General features: G+C 39.9%; 1 protein-coding gene across 2 annotated transcripts in view; it reads right to left on the reverse strand.

Annotated features, from left to right (window-relative positions):
- Positions 1 to 756: 756 nt before the first annotated feature.
- Positions 757 to 23,222, reverse strand: part of LOC137634558 (uncharacterized protein C19orf47 homolog) — a 32,597-nt gene continuing 10,131 nt past the window's right edge. For both annotated transcript variants that reach the window (XM_068367008.1, XM_068367009.1), the window contains exons 2-4: positions 20,354 to 20,438; positions 6,489 to 7,649; positions 757 to 1,529 (exon numbers count right to left, since the gene is read on the reverse strand). In XM_068367008.1, coding sequence (XP_068223109.1) covers positions 1,417 to 1,529; positions 6,489 to 7,641 — 1,266 coding nt within the window. In that variant the 5' untranslated portion in view covers positions 7,642 to 7,649; positions 20,354 to 20,438 and the 3' untranslated portion in view covers positions 757 to 1,416. The remainder of the gene's footprint in view (positions 1,530 to 6,488; positions 7,650 to 20,353; positions 20,439 to 23,222) is intronic.

Raw genomic sequence — 23,222 nt, forward strand, 5'->3', positions numbered from 1 at the left:
ATCAGGCGATATAAACTCTAAAGGTGTATTTTCTCCACTTGTAAATATTCTCTTAGGAGCACAACTCATGACCTCTCCTTGGAATTTTGTTAATTCAGATTTAGGGAAATGTCTACATTTCATTTAAAAAAAAAATTTTCAATAAAATCTATTTCATTGCTAAAAAGTCCTTTTTATTCACTTGCGAAAGTGCATTTGACCCTCGCACAACCCTTTTCTAACCTGGGTACCAATTTATTTACTTTATCTTCCTGAATTCAAGGGCAAGATATTTATTTTAGTATCCCATATACAGTAACATTTCTCTAAGGGATGTTCTTCCTATTTCTTTGTCTGCTCATTTACATATTTATAATTTATATGCTATGATTATGCTGAAAGATTTATGAAGCATAACAACTGCATACGCCAAAAGCATAACATTTGCCCAGAAAAATGTACAGAAGAGAATGTAAGTTAGCCATGTCTTGAATATGTGTGCGTATTTGGTAGGGTACAATATATATTTCTTGATTTGATGGAAGGGGCTCAAAACTGCTTGGTAAATAACCCTAAAATATGATGATTAGGTCCTTAAGATTTGCAGTCATTAGGAAAATTACCACTGAAAGACCCTACTTATACATACTGTACTAAAGACTATTCAATCAACCTCTACCATAAAAAAAAAAAAAAAAAAACTTTGATGCTAAGCTTCTCAAAACATGAAATTTTTGAAGAATAACCGCTACTACTTTTTTAAATTGACCAATTTTTGTCATTCAAACATAAAAGGATAGAGAATTTTATTTGCTACAAGCTGAACATTCACTTTTATCAAAAACAAAAAACTTCCATACAAAAAATAGTCACTTCTGAAAGTGACTTCTATACATGAATAAAATAACATAAAACATAAGAATTCTATGAAAATTTCCAAAGCACAATTTTCAGAGCATGAAATTCTTTCAAATGGTATTTAAATGAAGGAAATCCATCATAAAACATAATAGTAGGAAATTTAATTAATCTTAAAAGAATAGTTATAATGGGGGCCGAGTAGTATCCCTTAAGAAATGTAATTGTGTTTTAAATGTTAAATACACAACAACAGTAAATTTACTGTACTGCAATAATAAAACAGTACGGTAAACTAAAAATCTTATACCGAGAATATAATAATCCTACCTCTCTCACTTTCTCTCATATCAGTATAAGCTTTTTAATGTACTGCACTACACTAGACCGATTATTCTAAAAATTAAAAGTACAGTGTACTGCACACTATGATACTGTCTTGAATAATAGTAACAATAACAGTAGTAAAACAGTAAAAAAAAAACAAACACACATAATAACCTCATCACTAATACTTGGTAACTATTCAAAGCTCAAGTCAATTGATACTCATACTATTAGGATATTACCATAAAATTATTAAAAGATAATTATGTCATATTTGATAATAAAAAATGCATTATAAGATTTATTGTAGTATGTGATCCACTGTACGATAATATTCTGATACTTATCTGTCTCTCTCTGTCTTTCTTTGAAATAAAAATAAAAGTTGTTAAAATTTAATTGTTATTATTTTAGGTTGAAAAATAATGAAGTTGAAAATTATATGGAGGTTCTCAAAATTTTATAGGTTTCTTATTTGTTTATTGAAAAATCCACCTTTTTTTTTTTTTTTTTTTTAAAGAAACACGTATCAAATAACATGAAATCATGAAATATGTTCATCTCTTGTTGATAAAAATTTCCCTTATGGAAACTAGCCTAAATGCCACAGTCAAACCAAAATATCAGTTTCCTTTACAACCGGTTAGCTTATTATAGTTAAAGACTAGATGTTAATATCAAACATTCTTTTTGACCACGTGGTTCTGACTTCGGCATTTTACTCTTTTGCTTTGATAAGTAGAGATGAATATCTTTTATGTTTTCATGTTACAGTATCTATAAGGAGCTTTCTTTTAAAACAAGTGAATTTTTTCCGTTATCAAATAAGAAATTTACAGAGAATAATTTCTTTAACAAAGAAACAAATAATATTTTACATGTTCTCAGTCAAGCCTGAGTTTTTTTTTTAGAAAAGAAAAGGTAAAAGAATATTATACAAAATTTTATGCAGTAAATTTATCTAGACAAAATACACATTAAATAAAATTAATACAGTAAGAATATACAGTAGTGAAAAATACAGCACTGAAAAAATTGAATGATGATGATAAGGGATAAGAAAGGGAATAAGGATATGGAATAAGGAAAGGAATCTGGTTACAATATAAGAAATAAACATGGACTGAAATGAAGAGTACAAACATGTGAATAACAGAAAAGAAAAGATAAATTAAAAGAAAATAGACCCGATGGAAAAATGGAAGCAACCTTTAAATATTTGGCGTTAAATAAAATTACACAGAATATAGTTGGAAATACTAAATCAAAAGTTAAGGAATAAAAAAGGAAATTAGGATAATGAGGAATAAGGAAGGAATAATGGTGTAAGAAATAAACTGAATCAGTGGATAAGAAGATTTTACTGTTCTACATATGCCTAGGGGAAGACTTCGGTGCTTACATACAATACAATAATCCCTCAGCTATCGAGGGGGTTCTATTCCAAGACAATAGCTGAAATAACTGCGAAGTAGATATATAAATCAATGGCATATTTTTTTCATTATCATTAAAAATTTTCCTTTCTTTTATCTACCTAAATTGTAGCTTTTACAAGCACAAAAAAGACAATTTAAAAAAAAACAATCAAGATATAATAAATATATAACTTATCAGATACCTGTGATATACAGTAAAGAGGAGATTTAAATACATTTATAAATCGGTGATGTACTGAGGGAGTCTTAGATGAACCACTGTATAGTGAAGGATTAATGTATTGTATTTAGGTATGTTCCTACATGAGTTACAATAAATTGTAGGAAAGGATCTCTGTTATAATCAAAGGACCTACTGTATATATACTGCAAACCCACACTTATACAGTAACCAACCACCATACAAACCAGATGCATTCTAAGAGTATATTCAAAAGCTGAAATGCTTACTAGTTCAATATCATTACAGTTAGACAACTCGCAACTCAACATTGTTTTACGCCAGCTGATCCTGCTTTTGCTAACTAGGATATGGATGTACTGTAACAAGAATTCCTGCATTCAGATAACTGAATTGATATCCTAGTCTATTTATTGATTTTCTTCACATTTTAATGACCAGAAATTTCAAGTTGTTCTTTACAAGTTTCCAGTCAGCTGATCACTACAACTCTTGCTAGTGTCGACATATACTTATCAAAATAAACAACAATCATATCCAGAATTCCTACAGATACACTAATTGATACTGTATAAACAAGAGCCAAACATCCAAAATCTATGATAATATGCAGACAATCAGGAATTGTCTCCAATACAAGCTGAACAATATTAAAAACATGTTTTCAATTTCCTTTTTCACATTTCTGTGATGTACTGAAGCTGTGAATATTATTGACTAATAATAATAAACAAATGTAAGATGTTACTTTATTAACTAGCACTCTCCTTTCATTTTTTCATAAATAGCTAGTCTATTTAATAATTGTGTAACGAATTAGAGAACACGAGCCATCAACATTCAGTGTACTGTATCATATTTCCTTAGTACTGTATTTTAAAAAGTAAAAACAACATTCAGAATCAAACTAAAATAGTATGAGCACTAAAAATTGACTGAATCTTTGGACTTTATATAAGAGTAAAAATATGAGAATATTACCAGCACAGTTAGCAACAACGGCTGATGATCAACTGATAAGAATGCCTAGACATGTAAGACATAAGAAAAATTTAGACTTTCCCCAGTAAAAGTTAAGTAAGATTTCAATATTTCATTGGTTTATAAAATGTGTACTTCAGCAATTTTAAATAACTTTAAAGTAGCCTTTAATTATACTTTTCTTATTTAATACTTTAAAGGGTGAACAAACCATTTAACTCATCATTGTAATGATACAGGAAGTGCATGAAGGTATTAAACGAAGATTTTTATATTTAAGCCATTTGAAAAAAGTGAAAGCATTGTTATTCTGATCTATTCGGAAATATTTCCTGAGTTTATGAACTAAAAGGATTACAGTCTATTCTTGCTTTAATGTGTTCTATTGATGATTTTGATAAAACTATATTTTATTTTCCTACGATGGTCAGCGCACTGCCACTGCCAAGCGCTATATAACCTACCTCTTAACCACATAATTTGGAATTCTGCCATAATTTTTAATTTACTTCTATTTTTACTTCCTAATTATTATTTGTGCAATGTTAGTGCTGGCGGAAATTTGTTAGTTCAAAGTATGTATGGTGGAGGGTTATTAAAAAGTACACAATTTATCATATGGTACTAATTTAAAAAACATACATAGCTAAAAAAGAAAATAAAAATGGCAAAAAAAAAAAAAGAAACAAAACTTCCGGGTCAGGGATCATATCGATTCTCCAAGAGCCAAAAGAACATCCCCTTCCCCCCTATGACGTCTGGTTTTAAAGGTAAGGAAAATCTTCGTTTAGATATATTACTCAGATTTTAAAAAATTATGAGTAGAGTTCAGCTCTTTAAAGAGCTTTCTTCTAATAAAGCATACAATTTTTATCATTTCTTAAGAAAGAAAACAAATAAAACTGATGATAAAATACCAGTAACAATTAAATTTCACAATTTTTCCCTTTTTCTGAGAGAGAGAGAGAGAGAGAGAGAGAGAGAAGAGAGAGAGAGAGAGAGAGAGAGAGAGAGAGAGAGAGAGAGAGAGAGAGAGAGAGAGAGAGAGAGAGTGTAAACTATATGACAAGACTGAAAAATCTATTTGTGCAGCTGCTAGTGTTTGTGCAATTGTCTGACCACTTGGATGAGATCAAGCATGGGTACTTTTAGTTTTAAAGACAAGGGATTTTGTTCTAGATTGATTAAGAAACATTAAAAAAGACATTGAGTCGAGTTGAAAAAAATATTATGATATCCTGTTTTGATATATTTAAAGACCTTGCTTATAAAAAGTGCATATTTTTTCATTAAAAATAACTATACGATTATCAAAAATTCTATACGGTATCGATAAAAACTTCATCATTTTCAAATATGCAATAACATACTATACAGAAGAGAAAATTGTGCAGGATTTTGATGAAATAGGAAAAGTCAAATTCTACAACTTTTACAAGTGTAAAAGAGAGAGAGAGAGAGAGAGAGAGAGAGAGAGAGAGAGAGAGAGAGAGAGAGAGAGAGAGAGAGAGAGTTTTTATACTGAAGAGTTTAAGTGTAGTATAGTTCATTAAAAGGCATGCACCCCTGAGAGAGAGAGAGAGAGAGAGAGAGAGAGAGAGAGAGAGAGAGAGAGAGAGAGAGAGAGAGAGAGAATATTACTATTGTCAGTATAAGATTGTAATGTACTTTATTACAGTACAATACATTTCTAGCTATAGTGTATCATTCAAAGTACAATTACAGTACTTAAGGGTACATTTACAAGTACTGTAAGCAAAAGAAAAATTCCAAGGTTTAGGTACTTCTATCAACCACAAAATTCCTTACCAGCAAGAGGGACTTGAATACAATACCCGTCAATCAGGAGGCCCAACTATATGTATGTATACAGTATATACAATATTATATAAACATTACATATATATATATATATATATATATATATATATATATATATATACATATGTATATATATATATATATATATATATATATATACATATATATATATATATATATATATATATATATATATATATATATATGTTTGTATTATCTGACATCTGGTTTAACAAGGTTATTTTCAATGAGGGGGAGGACTGTATAAAGATACACAGATACGAAACAAGGCCAGAAAAGAAAAAAACTTATACTGTATCCTTAACCTGTGTGCAAATGCCATAAGGAGATAAATAAATATGAGTTTAGGAGATACAAAATATTGTATTTACATAATGTATCCACTAACATATGTAATTAGATACTGTTTGTAATAATACTATATTATTGCAACATAAATTTGTAGTTTTCTATATACAATACTGTATATTTTATTTTAATACGGTATACAGAAAAAAATAAATTTTGTATAAATATTCAAATATACGGTATAATCTTAAAGTTGTGTAAACAGGGAAAATTTTTCCAATTCTTAAGAAAATTCTTCAATTAATTCTAATTTAATTCTAATTGTATAAATATTCAAATATACGGTATAATCTCAACATTGTGTAAACTGGGAAAATTTTTCCAATTCTTAAGAAAATTCTTAAATTCATTTTAATTTAATTTATATCTTTACATGTGCAATCAAATACAACATGTATGCCTTAAAGCACAACTGTAATTAGATGGGCAGTGATAAAATAGCAGCATTTAAAAAAACTAGTTTTATTTTGTTTCACCCATTTCAATATAACGGTCAAATGAAAACTCTAAACTTTGATCAAAAAATTACTTACCGAGGCCTAGTCTACTGAAAACACCAGTTTTAGAAGTAGATCTCACTTCATTCTTAAGAGTAGGAGACCTTCCCCCACCCAAGACTTCGAGTGCTCTGCTCTTTGCTGATTTGATAATTCTTTCATCTCTAGCAGTAGTAGAAGAAGAGGACGAAGTTGCGGCCACTACTCGCACTGTGCGTTCTGGAGATCCTGTGTTTCTAGCCGTAGAAGTGGTAATCTTCAAAGGGGTGGTTCCCGACTTAATTCTGGATAAAGTGGCAGACTTTGTAACAGTAGATGAGGGTATGCTCCTAGCAGAAGCTTTACTTGGAGTCTTTACTTTGCGCACAAACTCCACTTCTTTGGCAAAAATTCCAGCACTTGTTTTAGAATCGCTAGCAGATATGCTCCTCATTCCTAGTCTACTCTTGATTCCAGTGGTTGTATCAGCACTCATTGTAGCTATGCTCTTTTTAGCAGATACGGATCTCTCAAAAGCCTCTTTTGTGGAATATTTTAGTATTCCTTGATATTCCAAAGGTTTAGTCTTTCCAAAGCTCAATTCAGAATCTTCTGAGACTCCATTCATAAGATCTTCCTTACAAAGCCTCTGAAATACTGGAGACTTTCTACTGCTATCATTTGCTGATGATCGAAACAGATCTCTTCCATGCATTGTTACAGTTATTTTTGGATTATCAGAGGTGGTGCTCGATACACTATTATCACCTAACCTATTGAAAACTGAGTTTCGTTTATTAGAAGTAGTATCTTCATCATCTAATGGTCGCTTCCGTGAAGGAGGTGTGTTTGATCTAGGTGGGACAGTTTCTTTGCGTACATAGTGTTCTAGCATTCTTGATGCAGGTGTGTTTTTTTTGTTCCCTGACGAATTTGACTTATCGCTGTCCGATGCTGGAGTTGAAGACTGCATAACTTTTTGTCTTGACCTTTGGGCACAATAGACTTTTGCATGTTTCAAAATGGCTATCACATCTCCCATGACAGTAATTCCCATATCACGCAAATATTCTTTATTCAGATCTAGTATCATTTCTTGCTTAATACGATTATCAGTAAATGTGATGGCATATGTGGTTGCATCACTTGGGGGTATCCCAGCCTCAGTGAAGAACTTGAGCCACACCGATGTTTCACTTATAGACGACATCTTGATATCTGTAGATAGATGAAAAATGTTATTTTTATTAATAAAATAAATTTTTGAATATACTTACCCGATAATCATGTAGCTGTCAACTCCGTTGCCCGACAGAATTCTATGGAGGGATACGCCAGCTATCACAATACTAGAAGGGGGTGTATTTACCAGCGCCACCTGTGGCCAGGTACTCAAGTACTTCTTGTTGACACCTCCTCAATTATTCCTCGGTCCACTGGTTCTCTATGGGGAGGAAGGGAGGGTCGATTAAATCATGATTATCGGGTAAGTATATTCAAAAATTTATTTTATTAATAAAAATAACATTTTTCAATATTAAACTTACCCGATAATCATGTAGCTGATTCACACCCAGGGGGGTGGGTGAAAACCAGTGTACAAGATTAAAGGATAGCTAAGTATCCCATATTTCATATAATCAGTTATCCACAATAACAATGAAATAATAAGTACCTGGTAAGGAAGTCGACTTGAACCGTTACTCTGCCTTTAATAAGATCGTCTTCCTTACTGAGCGCAGCGTTCCTCTTGGGAGGCTGAATCAACTCAAAGGTGCTAAAGTATACAGGGCTGCAACCCATACTAAAGGACCTCATCACAACCTTTAACCTTGGCGCTTCTCAAGAAAGAATTGACCACCCGCCAAATCAACAAGGATGTGGAAGGCTTCTTAGCCGACCGTACAACCCATAAAAAGTATTCAAGAGAAAGGTTAAAAAGTTATGGGATTATGGGAATGTAGTGGCTGAGCCCTCGCCTACTACTGCATTCGTTGCTACGAATAGACCCAGGGTGTAGCAGTACTCGTAAAGAGACTGGACATCTTTGAGATAGAATGATGCGAACACTGACTTGTTTCTCCAATAGGTTGCATCCATAACACTCTGCAGAGAACGGTTCTGTTTGAAGGCCACTGAAGTAGCCACAGCTCTCACTTCATGTGTCCTTACCTTCAGCAAAGCAAGGTCTTCTTCCTTCAGATGAGAATTTGCTTCTCTAATCAGAAGCCTGATGTAGTAAGAAACTGAGTTCTTAGACATTGGTAGAGAAGGCTTCTTGATAGCACACCATAAGGCTTCTGATTGTCCTCGTAATGGTTTTGACCTTTAGATAGTACTTAAGAGCTCTAACTGGGCAAAGTACTCTCTCCAGTTCGTTCCCCACCATGTTGGACAGGCTTGGGATCTCGAACGACTTAGGCCAAGGACGGGAAGGAAGCTCGTTTTTAGCCAAAAAACCGAGCTGTAAGGAACATGTAGCCGTTTCAGATGTGAAACCTATGTTCCTGCTGAAGGCGTGGATCTCACTTACTCTTTTACCTGTTGCTAAGCACACGAGGAAAAGAGTTTTTTAATGTGAGGTCCTTAAAAGAGGCTGATTGGAGCGGTTCAAATCCTGATGACATTAGGAACCTTAGGACCACGTCTAGATTCCAGCCTGGAGTGGACAACCGACGTTCCTTTGAGGTCTCAAAAGACCTAAGGAGGTCCTGTAGATCTTTGTTGGAGGAAAGATCCAAGCCTCTGTGGCGGAAAACCGCTGCCAACAAACTTCTGTAACCCTTGATCGTAGGAGCTGATAGGGAGCTTACGTTCCTTAGATGTAACAGGAAGTCAGCAATCTGGGTTACATTGGTACTGGTTGAGGAAAACTGCATTGGCCTTGCACCAGCTTCGGAAGACTTCCCATAAAGACTGATAGACTCTGAGAGTGGATGTCGTCCTTGCTCTGGCAATCGCTCTGGCTGCCTCCTTCGAAAAGCCTCTAGCTCTTGAGAGTCTTTCGATAGTCTGAAGGCAGTCAGACGAAGAGCGTGGAGGTTGGGAGTACCTTCTTTACGTGAGGTTGACGCAGAAGGTCCACTCTAGGAGGAAGAGTCCTGGGAACGTCGACCAGCCATTGCAGTACCTCAGTGAAACATTCTCTCGCGGGCCAGAGGGGAGCAACCAACGTCAGCCGTGTCCCTTTGTGAGAGGCGAACTTCTGAAGTACCCTGTTGACAATCTTGAACGGCGGGAATGCATACAGGTTGAGATGGGACCAATCCAGCAGAAAGGCATCCACGCGAACTGCTGCTGGGTCTGGAATCGGAGAACAATACAAGAGGAGCCTCTTGGTCATCGAGGTAGCGAATAGATCTATGGTTGGCTGATCCCACAGGGCCCAAAGTCTGCTGCAAACATTCTTGTGAAGGGTCCACTCTGTGGGGAAGACCTGACCCTTCCGGCTGAGGCGATCTGCCATGACATTCATATCGCCCTGAATGAGCCTCGTTACCAGCGTGAGCTTTCGATCTTTTGACCAAATGAGGAGGTCCCTTGCGATCTCGAACAACTTCCTCGAATGAGTCCCTCCCTGCTTGGAGATGTAAGCCAAGGCTGTGGTCTAGTCGGAGTTCACCTCCACCACCTTGTTAAGCTGGAGGGACTTGAAGTTTATCAAGGCCAAATGAACTGCCAACAACTCCTTGCAATAGATGTGAAGTGTCCTTTGCTCCTGATTCCATGTTCCCGAGCATTCCTGTCCGTCCAGTGTCGCACCCCAGCCCGTGTCCGATGCGTCCGAGAAGAGACGGTGGTCGGAGGACTGAACAGCCAATGGTAGACCTTCCTTGAGAAGAATGCTGTTCTTCCACCACGTTAGAGTAGACCTCATCTCTTCGGAAACAGGAACTGAGCCCGTCTCTAGCGTCATGTCCTTTATCCAGTGAGCAGCTAGATGATACTGAAGGGGGCGGAGGTGGAGTCTCCCTAACTCGATGAACAGGGCCAGCGATGAAAGTGTCCCTGTTAGACTCATCCACTGCCTGACTAAGCATCGGTTCCTTCTCAGCATGCTCTGGATGCATTCTAGGGCTTGGAAGATCCTTGGGGCCGACGGACAAGTCCGAAAAGCTCGACTCTGAAGATCCATACCCAAGGAGACAATGGTCTGGGATGGAACGAGCTGAGACTCCTCAAAATTGACCAGGAGGCCCAGTTCCTTGGTCAGATCCATAGTCCATTTGAAAATCTCCAGACAGCGACGACTTGAGGGAGCTCTTAAAAGCCAGTCGTCTGATGGAGCCGGACACAAGATCATGATACTGCTGCACAGTCTGTAAACTGTCAATCATGGGCAAGCGAGGAAGTACAGTGACAACCCGAATCTGTCTAGACCGTCTGGGTCGTACAGACAACTCCTTAACGGGTTGCTGAGGTTGCCCACTGCGTCACAACAAGTCCCTTCTGTTGGTTGTTGAACGTCTTCCCCGTGACACATTGACTCCGTAAACAAAAAATCCTCTAACAAGGACTAAGCTTGGACTGCATGTCATGCAACACAGCTCAAGGTCTATGGGAGCAGGTGTGGTAACAGACGGGATTAGCGGCTGAAGTGTAACCATTACCTTCCCTGTAAGCATGTTATGCTAAAATAAAAGTCCATAAGAGGTTATGCAGCTAAAGGCTCCCTCCAAATGACAGAGTCCTCAAGGGAATATCAGAAGGAGGGAGAAAAGAACTTTCTCATCTACAGGGACCTTATCCTAGAAAAGCTAAGTTCTCTGAGTGAGGGTTCACTGGTGCAAAGCAGCAGACTAGAAGGCAACGTTATGAAACTGCTTGACAGTCTAGTGAGTTGGCAACAACCCAAGATGTGTTGAGAAGCATGCGGTAAGGTATGCAGAGCATGATGTATGCAGAGTATGCTGTATGCAGAGCATGCTGAATGCAGAGCATGCTGTATGCAGAGCATGTTGTATGCAGAGCATGCTGAAAGCAGAGCATGCTGAATGCTGAGCATGTAGGAAGTAGAGCCTGCTGTAAGCAGAGCCTGCTGAAAGGAAAGCAGAGCGTGTGCATGGCGTTTAACATTTCTCAGAAATTCCATGACCAGTGCTAGAGTGCTTAATGCATGCTTGCATGGGGTTGAACCATGGTATGCTGAACAGCAGAGTCAGAACGAGCTGGAACAACAACAGAGGTTTCCTCAACTTGAGGGAAAACCTGAGGTTCAGACTGCATAGGCTGAACAACAGACGGAGCAGAAGGCAGGTGCAAGGGTGAAGGAGCTGAGGCGCAAGTGCATGGTGTAGATGAGCTTGCCTAGATGAGGGTTGAACTCGGTGCAGCGCTGGTTGAGCAGACAGACTCACGGAGGGGAGAGGTTGTTGTACCCCAACCGAGAGTTGCACCACTGGAGGAGCAGCAAGGGGAGGAGGAGGAAGAGTGTAACTCTCCTGATCCCAAAGCAAGGGTTGCCTTAAAGAAGGCTGAGGCTGAACAACACTGTGAACAGCAAACTCCGAAAGTGGTTCAACATCGTACGCCTGGCAGATGGAGCTGCGACTGGGTGCAGCGAGTGCAGGCGGGTGCAGCACAGGCTGAACGGGTGCAGGAGGTTGGTGCACCACCGGTGCAGGCGGGTGCAGCATAGGCTGAACGGGTGCAGGAGGTTGGTGCACCACCGGTGCAGGCGGGTGCAGCACAGGCTGAACGGGTGCAGGAGGTTGGTGCACCACCGGTGCAGGCGGGTGCAGCACAGGCTGAACGGGTGCAGGAGGTTGGTGCACCACAGGTGCAGGAGGTGCAACACTCTCAGCACGACACTCACGCATCAAGTCCGAAAGCTGTGCTTGCATGGACTGTAGTAGAGTCCACAACATCATACGCCTGGCAGATGGTACTGTGATCAGGCGGAGCGAGTGTAGGAGGAGGGAGTGTAGGCGGCGGCGGTGGAGCAACACTCTCAGCCCGACACTCACTCATCAAGTCCGAAAGCTGTGCTTGCATGGACTGTAGTAGAGTTCACAACATCGTACGCCTGGCAGATGGTGCTGCGACCAGGCGGAGCAGGTGCAGGCTGGGCGAGCACAGGCGGAGCAGGTGCAGGCTGGGCGAGCACAGGTGCAGCGAGAACAGGTGGAGGGAGTGCAGGCGGTGCAACACTCTCAGCCCGACACTCACGCATCAAGACCGAAAGTTGTGACTGTATGGACTGCAGTAGAGTTAACTTGGGGTCGGCAGACACTAAGTTCTGCTGAGGTAAAGCCTTAACAGCAGAGATCTGTTGTGGCAGAACCTTACTCCTCTTAGTCGGAGTGTAATCAACTGATGACTTAGGAGAGTCAGAGCTAACCCAACGACTGCATTCGGGTTGTGAACTTTAACTTCGTACGTCTGGCATAGGTCTGGACTTAACGTTTAAGAAGTCTTGAGACCTGAGACCAGCGTTACTCTGCCTTTATTTTCTCCCCTAATCTCTTCTGCAGACGAGCAAAATAAGGGCTCAATCGTCTGCGGGTGGGAGTGACGGTCTCGGTAAGACACGCCCACAACCACCGAGAATACTTCTGTGCGCCGATCAAGGCCTGCTGAACCCTTATGCCCTTCGACATTGCTTCTCCCCTGGGCTTGGGAGCTTGCAAGAGGTCCCGGACTGGGAGGACGACTGGCGCGCACAAAAGTACCCTCACGCACTAATCACTTATCACTTTGATTTCTGTTTGCACTTATTTCACTGAACTCGAAACTTAAGTGGTTTGTACCTGAAATACGCAATTCTATCCTTTCTCAAAGTTAGTAATTGCGAAAACAGAATTACAATGTAACAGAAAAATCTAATGAAAGATAAATCAGTGGTTGGAAAGAGACTAAACACTAGATCACTCTAGAAACGTTTAGTTTCTTCCCCTAAAGAGACTAGGGAGAAGAGCAAAAATCGATAATGACGTTACTCGTACGCCTGGCAGGCTTGAATGAAACGTTTATCCTCTTTCTCCCTCCGTCTCTATCTCTCTCTCTCTCTCTCTCTCTCTCTCTTGACTAAGAACCTGAGAGAAGAGCCCAATCATATATATCGTTAAAACATATTATTGTTAAAGGAAAAAACTGAAAAGTTCCTTTATTAGGATCAAAACCATTAAGTTAAGAAAGAATGAACAAAACGCTAGACACGGTTACTCTTACTGCAACGTGAAACCGTGAACATTCTTTCTCTATCGTAACGATAGAGTGCAAGTTGAACGTTCTGAACGTCAACAACTGCAGAGACAAAACAAAACGTTAGTTCAGCTTTGAAAACAGTACGAGACTGTCAAAGAAAATCTTTCAAACTCTGTGGCGGAAATAGCATAATATGTTAACAGGTAAAACCGAAATGACGGGCTCAAAGTTTATTAACTTCGGTAAAAGACCGCCTACTATTAGGAAGGTCGAATATAAACAAATATAAAAATTAATTTTAATGAGTTTATAATAAAAGGAAGTTAATCGAAGAGGCCTATAAGAGGCGGAGAGATATAAAATAAATCTATAACTTTGTTAAGCAAAATTAAGAAAGAGAGTCTATACTCTCTTAGACACCAACACTTCCGTCTAAGGGAAGGGTCGGCCATTGAAAGGTGAACGAGAGTTCATACTCTCTCGTCACCAAAATTAATCAAATTAATTCCAAAAGCTAACTAAGCTAATATAGAAGTTTTCCAGTAAAGCGACAGCCGAAATCAAAGAGAAATACTTCACCAAAGTCGTGAAAATACTCCAAGAACATAAGCGTATCCCAGAACGTCTTGCCGGAAGCACGACAGAGGAATAATTGAGGAGGTGTCAACAAGAAGTACTTGAGTACCTGGCCACAGGTGGCGCTGGTAAATACACCCCCTTCTAGTATTGTGATAGCTGGCGTATCCCTCCATAGAATTCTGTCGGGCAACGGAGTTGACAGCTACATGATTATCGGGTAAGTTTAATATTGAAAATTATTTTGTCAGGTTTGGAAGTATGCTAACAAAAATATTAAAGTAAACATTCAACAAACATACATACAAGTAGTAGCATTAACTGATAAAACTACTTGAAATACAAAACCTTGAAGGTTTTGTAATAAAAAAAAACCTTTAAAATGGCTCTACTTCCACTTCATAAAAGAAACGGTAGCTACAAAGAAAAATTGTAAGATAGTACTGTTGCAATTCATGAATATATTCTAATACAGGAGAATCAGTCTGATACAATGAATGAGATAGCTGTATCCTATAAATTAATAATTTTAAAATTTTTTCATTTTCAATATTCAAGAAGATTCCTTTCACTTCTGCTTTAATCTACTGGTATACCTGTAAACAGATCATAAAAACTAAAGCAAATGCCTTGCAGACACTGTTATGATTATAGCAGAAACAATAACTATAAATCTAAAAAGATAAAAATGTATGAACATTCACTCTTAACAATAAGAGTTACCTTTTAGTAGACTGATGATTGTCTGTTAAATAATACTGAACTTAACATATAAGTATTCTTACGGAATATACCAAAAGGTCATTGACCATGTCTATACGAGGAATCTTTTGTAAAAGCAGGATTTGGTCGTTGATACTTCTGACAAGGTAGTTAAAGTATGTATAACGTGAGAGAGAAGGGTAAATCCCCCAGTCAAACATATGAAACAGAAAGGGACAAATCCAGTGATGCTTAAGAGATGAGATGGATACAATTTAAACTAAATTCAATTATTTCCATACTTACTGGTCTACTGGCCAATCCGGAAATTTTCGGTATACATACTGCTTACTGGTGCCAGACCCAGAAGCAGCTTTCGAGGATGCTTTCCAGCATTTCTGGGACGGCTTTGATGTACCGTATATACTCGTGTAATTTTCGATTTTTGAAGGCCTATTTTTCAGTTAAAAAAGTAAGGGTCGAACATTACACGAGATATATATTTGAAAAAGTAAAAATTTCTGGCCTACCGGTAGGTAAACGTAAGCTAGGCCTACGCGAACATTACACTAGGCTATGCTACCTACCGGTAGGTAATCGTAGGCTATACTTACACGTATATAAGGTTACCTACCGGTAGGTAAACATAGGCTAGGCCTATATATACAGTACTAACCATGTTCATTTAACACCAGGCATATTATTAGCATGGATTTTATTTCCTAAACCATCATAAATAGTTTTTTTCCGCTACGAGTAATGACTTTACCATAACGCAGCAGGTATGAAGCTAGCAAACAGTCGGGTTGCGTATGTTATAACGTGATATGGTTAATGAAAAAATTATGCTCATTTTATTTTACTAGGTATGGTACATTAATTGACATTAATAATAAACCGCAATAAATTTTCTTAATTAAATCCACATTTTTTTTTCTCCAAGTTCGAACGCTAGTTTCGGTAACTCCAAACATTTTTACGGCTTGAACGTTATTTGTTTCAGCGGACAGCGGCTGCAATAACTTAAAGCTTGAATTTTGCTGTAAATTTTTTATATTTCTTGGTAGACATCTTGATGGGTTATGAGTAAATTCTTATTCATATATATTGTGAGGAAAAAAAATGATTAGCATAACGGATAATTATAATCACCGTAATTACCTGCAATTACCGGTAATGGTAATTTGTTACTCAAAACGATGAACTAATTTTGTTTGCTACTTGTAGTGTTTGTTTGTTTTTGAAAGCTATTAGGCGGTGATGATAATCGTCTGTTTGCAACTAAAGTGTTCGCTAGAAAATGTACGCTGAATACTCAATTGTTATTGTAAACAGATGTTAGTATTTAGGTGTTGTTCCAATTTGTTTTATACATTGGTTTGTCGCACTTAGGCATAACCCTTACTTTGTTGGTAATTATGGTATGCTGGAGATAAAAGACCTCTAGCCTACTGCCAAAATCAAGACTCGGACATTACATGAGGTATATGATGAATTCATGATTTTGAAGGCAAAATAGGGGGGTCGAACATTACACGAGTATATACGGTATATGCTTTTCTGCCATTCAGCCTGATTAGGAGTGCCCAAGTCCAAGCCATTCCCAACCTCTATATGACTAATAGCAGCAAAATGGCCCCAAGTGGAATGGTACCCAGACCTATTTCTTGTGATAGAAACTCCAAGGGAATTCCCTCCTCTTCCCGACCTATTTTGCCAACCATACATCCAGATCTTCCACAGCACAGTGGAATTGCTTTGGCTTTACGAGTGGAGACACATGTCTGGATACCTCCGAGGGTCTTCAACCTCTGTGTATCAAGCCAAGTAGGCCATATTCTGTGGTTGGTGTCGTGGAAGGGGTGTTTCTCCTCTCAGAGCCTCTATCCCATTCTTAGTAAAATTTTTACTTTACAGTATCTCAAAGGTTTGCCTCTTTCAGTCACCATTACATATCGTGTCTGGAGTTTTCCCCTATTGGGATCAATAATAGAGGGGAGTTGTGTTGATAACAAGTGTCACTTCCACTCCCATTAAAGGGAACACAGGTGAACACGACAGACTGGAAGATGTTCCACGGATAACTAGGTGTTCCAGCAACTTCTGCCACTGCTAAGCAGGAAGATGGAGCTGACAAAGGAAGGGCAGCGGAGCCTCTCGTAGGTGTGCTACTCTGTCCTGATATGGATAAGCCTTTCTGAGGACTGTTTTGATGTTCCTTACGAAGTAAATGATTCTCTGAGCACTAGGATCGACTTCTCATGGTTCACCAAGATCCCTAGATCATAACAGAACGAGAAAAATTTGTCTCGTTGAAGTTCTTCAGGAGCAACCAACTGTCTAGATAACGTAAGAGATGAAGGCCTTTGGCGAGTGCCGACGCTGATACCAGCATAAAGACAGGTAAAGACTTGTATTGCTACCGAGAGACCAAAACAAAGGATATTGAATTGGTACACTCCACTCACTATGAAAAAGTGGAGGTACTTCCTAGAGACGTGACAGATTGGGATCTGGAAGTAAATGTCCTTGAGGTCAATCGTCATCATGAAGTCTAAAAGTCCGATCACCTGCCTGATTTTGGCTGCGTTCTCCATCCTGAACGATGTTTGTAAAACACTCTAAATCCTGAACGATGATTGTAAATCAAACTCGTTCAAGGCAGACAGGTCTATGACTGGTATCCAACCACTAGACACCTCTACAAGAAAGATTTGACTGAAGAAGCCTGGAGAGTCCTCGTAGACCTCTTAGAAAGACCCCTTCTGTAACATGGTCTGAACTTTTCCCTGATCACTGATGATAGGACAATCATGTCGCTGGTGGTCGAATTAGACGAGGGGGGGGAGAGCTGATGAATGAGAGAAGGGATCCAGAATGAAGAATTTCAACAGTCCACCAATCTGCTCCAGGATACTACGACCTCCTACATATGGGTTGCAAGCATTCTCCCCGAAGGTGGCATCACGGAATTTGTTGGCCTCGCCTTTCACCCTGGGTTGACCTCATCCTGTCTATTCTCAGGGTTGTTGATATGCTCCCCGTCTCAGGTCAAGGATTGTTCCTAAAGGCAGGTCCACGTGCCTGCCTAGTCAAAGGTGAAGATCTTGCGTGGACGGGAGGGGAGGCCGAATGGACCCAGTTTACACACTGGTTGTCAGCTTGATTAGTCAAGAACTCAACAGCTGTCTGTCAAGTCCTCAGTTCTGCCAAAAAACTGATCATGCCTTACCAGTGGTCAATACAGGAGGCAGCCTGATTGCCATTGCCGTGCTCTTTGTGCTCATGGCCTCCGCTGCTGAAAAAGTGATAGGCTGTGTAGGCAGACAATTAGCCAGGGGTCAGTATGAAACTGTAGGTCCAAGAGGTAAGGGGGAGGGAGAAGCCTCCTGGATACAACAGTAGTTCCTCTGATACAAAAGCATCTGAGGAACCATCCAGGAGGATCTACCTGCCTTTAGAGAATCCAATTCTTAGATGAGGGAGAGCGAGAGGTGAAGACAAGGTCTATAAGCATCAACCTATAATTGTCAACATAAGCCACCTCCCTAAGTGACTTACAAGGGTTCAAGGGTGAGGATCGCCCCTGAGGTGTCACTTGATGCTGACGGTCGCGCCTTCATTGAATTTAATTGAATCAATGTCCAAGCCCAATAACTGAAGGAGCGAGCGTTCTAGCTTTCTACGGTGAAAGATCCCATACCATGGAGGGATCCACCTGATGATCCATTCACGAAGTGCGAACCCTAGAGGCAAGTCCAGGATCTTGTAGCACTTCCAAAAGTATAATCTGCACAGGTGAATCTCATTTCAATGGTGCCAGATTTGTTGGGGCATGTTCTAAAGGACACAATAGAGGATGAGACTCAGCTAGGTTGAGCGTGAGGTGGTGAGGCACGTGCGAGGTAGCTCAACTGCTTCACTCCCTAGCTGGCTGAGCACCTGTCAGCAAGACGAGGTAGCTCATGAGGTTCAGGGAAGGAGGAGCCAGGTAGAGGTCGGTGAGAAACCTTACATGCCTGGTCAGGTGTGAGCTTTGTGAGTGCAATGGTGACTCAGCATGAGCTCATACTGTAATAGCTAGTGCACTCAGCCGATAGCGACCACTTATACTGTAACTGTGTGCTTGTCACAGATCTTACGAGTTCCGGAAAGCTAGGGAGAAGGTATGTGTCCAAGCTTATGACATCATTGATGTACAAGTTGCAATTCTTGAAGTGCCTGTATGTCAGGGTGTATGCTAGGAAGCAAGTATATGTTTCAAAGAGCTGGCACACTCAGGTGAGGGCTTGCAGGCATACCAGCTCACAAGTTGGGAGAGACAGTGCTTGCCAACACTAGGGTTTGTTGCAGGAATGCGCATCCCAGAGAGAGGACACATAGGACACATACTAGTCTCAAGCGTGTCTCCTTCAGTAGTCTCAAGAGGTGGTAGAGAGACTTTGGTGGAGGTGGTTTCCTTCAAAGGTATGAGCCTGAGAAGGAGAGAGAGACTTTATCTCTGCTCTCAAAGGAGACGAGCTCATAATGTCTCATGCAGGAACAGAAACACTCTCCTTCACTACCCTCAAAGCGAGTGCCTTCACAATGCACTCCTTGGAAGGAAGAGCTTGCAGTCCCAAGGAGGACCACAAAACATGCAGGGCATCTTCAACTTGAAAAAGGGACTCCTTCTGGGGTGGAGGGCTCCCTGTTTCACTAAGCGGGAAGGTCCTCCTGCCCCAAGGTTCGTCCTAGTGTTAAAAGACCACTAGTCCTACCTAAACGGCTTCCAGAAGAAACCGAATGGGAAAGATTGTAGGGGAAACCTAGGGAGGCCAGAGGGAGAAGTCGGTACTTCTTCGACTTCAAGGATAAACCTGAAGGCGAAAATTTCCTTTAAAACTGGGAGGTGAGCACACCTGGCCCTCAATGCAAGGAAAACACTGACTGCATGAGTGTTCTCTGCAAGCAGGGCAAAAAATGTGAGGATCCCTCTCCTTTGCACTCATGAAGGTGCCTCATCTACAAACCAACAACCATGGGTAGGTCCGCATCTTCGCAGGCATCTCTATCAAACATGCACACAACAGCTAACATGCTGGAAAGAGAAATAAAATAATGTTTGGCAACATTCCAGCCAGCAAGAAAGTATGTTTTCACTGACAGCTGCTATTAAAGTGATTACTCACCGAGCAAGCAGGGTGGGGTTCCCCGCTTCCAGGGGGTAAATACCAGCTACTGTACTTGTTTAAACTTTGTTAAAAATTCTGACGTGTACTCCAGCTTTGCTGTCATCGCTCCTATGTAAAAGACAAAGGTTTGTATTTGCGAGGGCGCCTGTTCCTAAGTTGGCGGTCAGGGATTCGTAATCTCAGAAAAGAGGAGGGCATACAAAATTATTCTATTAAACACAAAAAGCTTGCACTTTGTTGACATAAGCAATGTGACATAGAGGTCAGATTCATGAAAATAATAATCATCTATACCGTCATATTAAAACATACTGTACATCGTACCTTTTAGCTTTTACGAAACGGTGATACCGAGCTCATGTAACAAAATACTGATAAGATCTTGATAGAGGAACTTTCTCTTGCAAATCTGAAAAATTAAAAAAAATATCTATAACAAAATCTTAATTGAAAAAGCATTTCCCTAAAATAAAACACATAAAAATAAAGTACAGCATATTACTGAAGTATAACAATAATTTATAGTATCCTTTGCTTCTACATGAATACAAATACTCATCCTTTAATAGGAGTAGGATTTCAGTTTGGCTGAAATTCGGCTGTTAAGAGTTTTAATGAGGTGTGCGAGGTTGTTTGTGGTTAATGGTGAGCAGTGTGGAAAGCTACACCCCATTGCCAGCAGGATGAACACCATTTTGATTTCAGCTGCTAAGAGCTACAGACGTACTCTCAGTGTCCTTTCTTGATTGTTTAATCCTTTTTTTTCAATGAATTGACATGAGTTCCTGCCATGGAGTTGCTAAACGGAAGTATGGCACCTTAATGACCAGGATTCATGTGGATCACCATCCTTTGTTCGCCTCCTGCAAAGGGCATGACTGTTTTCAATCTTCCCACAGCAACAAGTGTAGAAATTAGCCATTAGGATATGGGATTAAAAGGAAGATGAAACAGGTTTGTTCCTATAGAGGATCATGCCCAAAATTGAGAAATTCTGTTGGCGCTCTTCTTCTTCGGGAAATCTAATTTCTGACCCTTCTTTGTCTCCCTCCTCTAGGCTGGAGAAGAAGAAGGATGATGCCGAGAGATATTGCTCTCGGGAAAGTTACAAAAGAAACGGTGCAACAGCTTCCGCAGGAGAAACAATGATTTCTCAGTCCTCTCCTCTTCGTAAGCCACCAGAAATGGCCTAAAGAATGCACTGGTTTTCCTTTGGCCTGGAAGGTATCTCCCTCGATGCACAAATTGCTACTAGCCCTGGGTAACAAGCTGGGTGCTTCCCACCAGCCTAATCAGTGGAAGAAATACCTGATATGGACCCTCTCTCCTTGTCTGTACAGTAATACACGGATCGCAGACCATGGAGACACCAACGACAACAACCTTGAAGAGGAAGCAATCTTACACCCCTTAAACGAAAAGTTCAATCTATTAGACATCTCCTTCTGTTGTGAATTCACCTATAGCCTAAGCAAATACGGTTGAATACTACGCGAGACATCAAGAGCACGCACAACCATCTTGTGTGCCCCCACCTGTTGGCACACACGACTTACACAGAGTTTGTCAACCTTTAAGAACTCTTTCGCAGAAATGAAGAGCCTATCGTGCTTAAGTCTACAGTCGCTCTCATCTCCATGATTGTATTCCCCTTTACAGGCATGCTCATCACGTTCTCCAGAACACAAGCTGCGTCCGCACTCTCCCCTTCTCTCACAAAAAGTGCGTTCAATTTTCACATGCCTTAAATGCACAAATTGCACTCTTCAGACGTGAAATACATTCAAATGTTTGCGCACCATCATTGCACTCTCCAATAGTTGGGCTAAGCACTCAATCATCGCGATCACCTACGAGCGACTATTCGCGAGCATCGCATTCGCCAATTTGTTCGCATAGAGTGCTTTCACCAGTCAACTCAAGCAATCGAGAACAAAAGCAATCGCTTGGCTACCTGGATTCATGCATATTCATCACGCAAACTCCAATTACTGTATCGGAAAATAAGTGCTTGCTCCTAGATCGATCAACTCCTTGCGCTCTGCAAGATATTCACATTTACCTTTTAACTCGCACCAATCACACTCATCTGGTCACAGAGAGCAATGGTATAATCAACTGTCCATCCTCACCTGATATCACGTGCTCACCAACGCATGCTAGCTCAAGTATTCGCACACATACAGTAGAGGAACTTTCTTCTGGTCAGTCAAACTCCACAGCGTGCATGCGTCCTCCTACGTGGTTAAGCTTACCCCCTGATACACGCTCCCTGGTTTATGACCACTCCTGGTGATGTACAGTTATCTGTTTGCACATGCCTCTTTAAGAAGAGCGCTCTCTCAAGCACATGTACCTTTCTGCCTTAGGACAATCTTCTTTGTGCACAAGCACTTCTCTCAAGATAAGCTTGAAGGAATGTGGGCACTTATCACCGGCAGCAAACTCTCAAATCCAGATTATTATTATTATTATTATTTGCTAAGCTACAACCCTAGCTGGAAAAGCAAAATGCTATAAGCCCAGGGGCCCCAACAGGGAAAATAGCCCAGTAAGGAAAGGAAAGAAGGAAAAATAAAATATTTTAAGAAGAGTAACATTAAAATAAATATTTCCTATATAAACTATGAAAACTTTAACAAAACAAGAGGAAGAGAAATTAAATAGAATAGTGTGCCTGATTGTACCCTCAAGCAAGAGAACTCTAACCCAAGACAGTGGAAGACCATGGTACAGAGGCTATGGCACTACCCAAGACTAGAGAACAATGGTTTGATTTTGGAGTGTCCTTCTCCTAGAAGAGCTGCTTACCATAGCTAAAGAGTCTCTTCTACCCTTACTAAGAGGAAAGTAGCCACAGAACAAATACAGTGCAGTAGTTAACCCCTTGAGCGAAGAAGAATTGTTTAGTAACCTCAGTGTTGTCAGGTGTGTGAGGACAGAGGAGAATCTGTTAAGAATAGGCCAGACTATTCGGCGTATGTGTAGGCAAAGAGAAAGAACCGTAACCAAAGAGAAGGATCCAACGTAGTACTGTCTGGCCAGTCAAAGGACCCCATAACTCTCTGGCGGTAGTATTTCAACGGATAAGCACAATTTCCCCCTATGAATGTTGGATCACCTAGTCCCCCTTCATATTTACGTTCAACCATTTTTTAGGTCAACAGGACAAGACTCATCTGCAAGAACACAC

Source organism: Palaemon carinicauda, chromosome 44 (assembly GCF_036898095.1).
Source record: "Palaemon carinicauda isolate YSFRI2023 chromosome 44, ASM3689809v2, whole genome shotgun sequence".
NCBI classification, from domain to species: domain Eukaryota; kingdom Metazoa; phylum Arthropoda; class Malacostraca; order Decapoda; family Palaemonidae; genus Palaemon; species Palaemon carinicauda.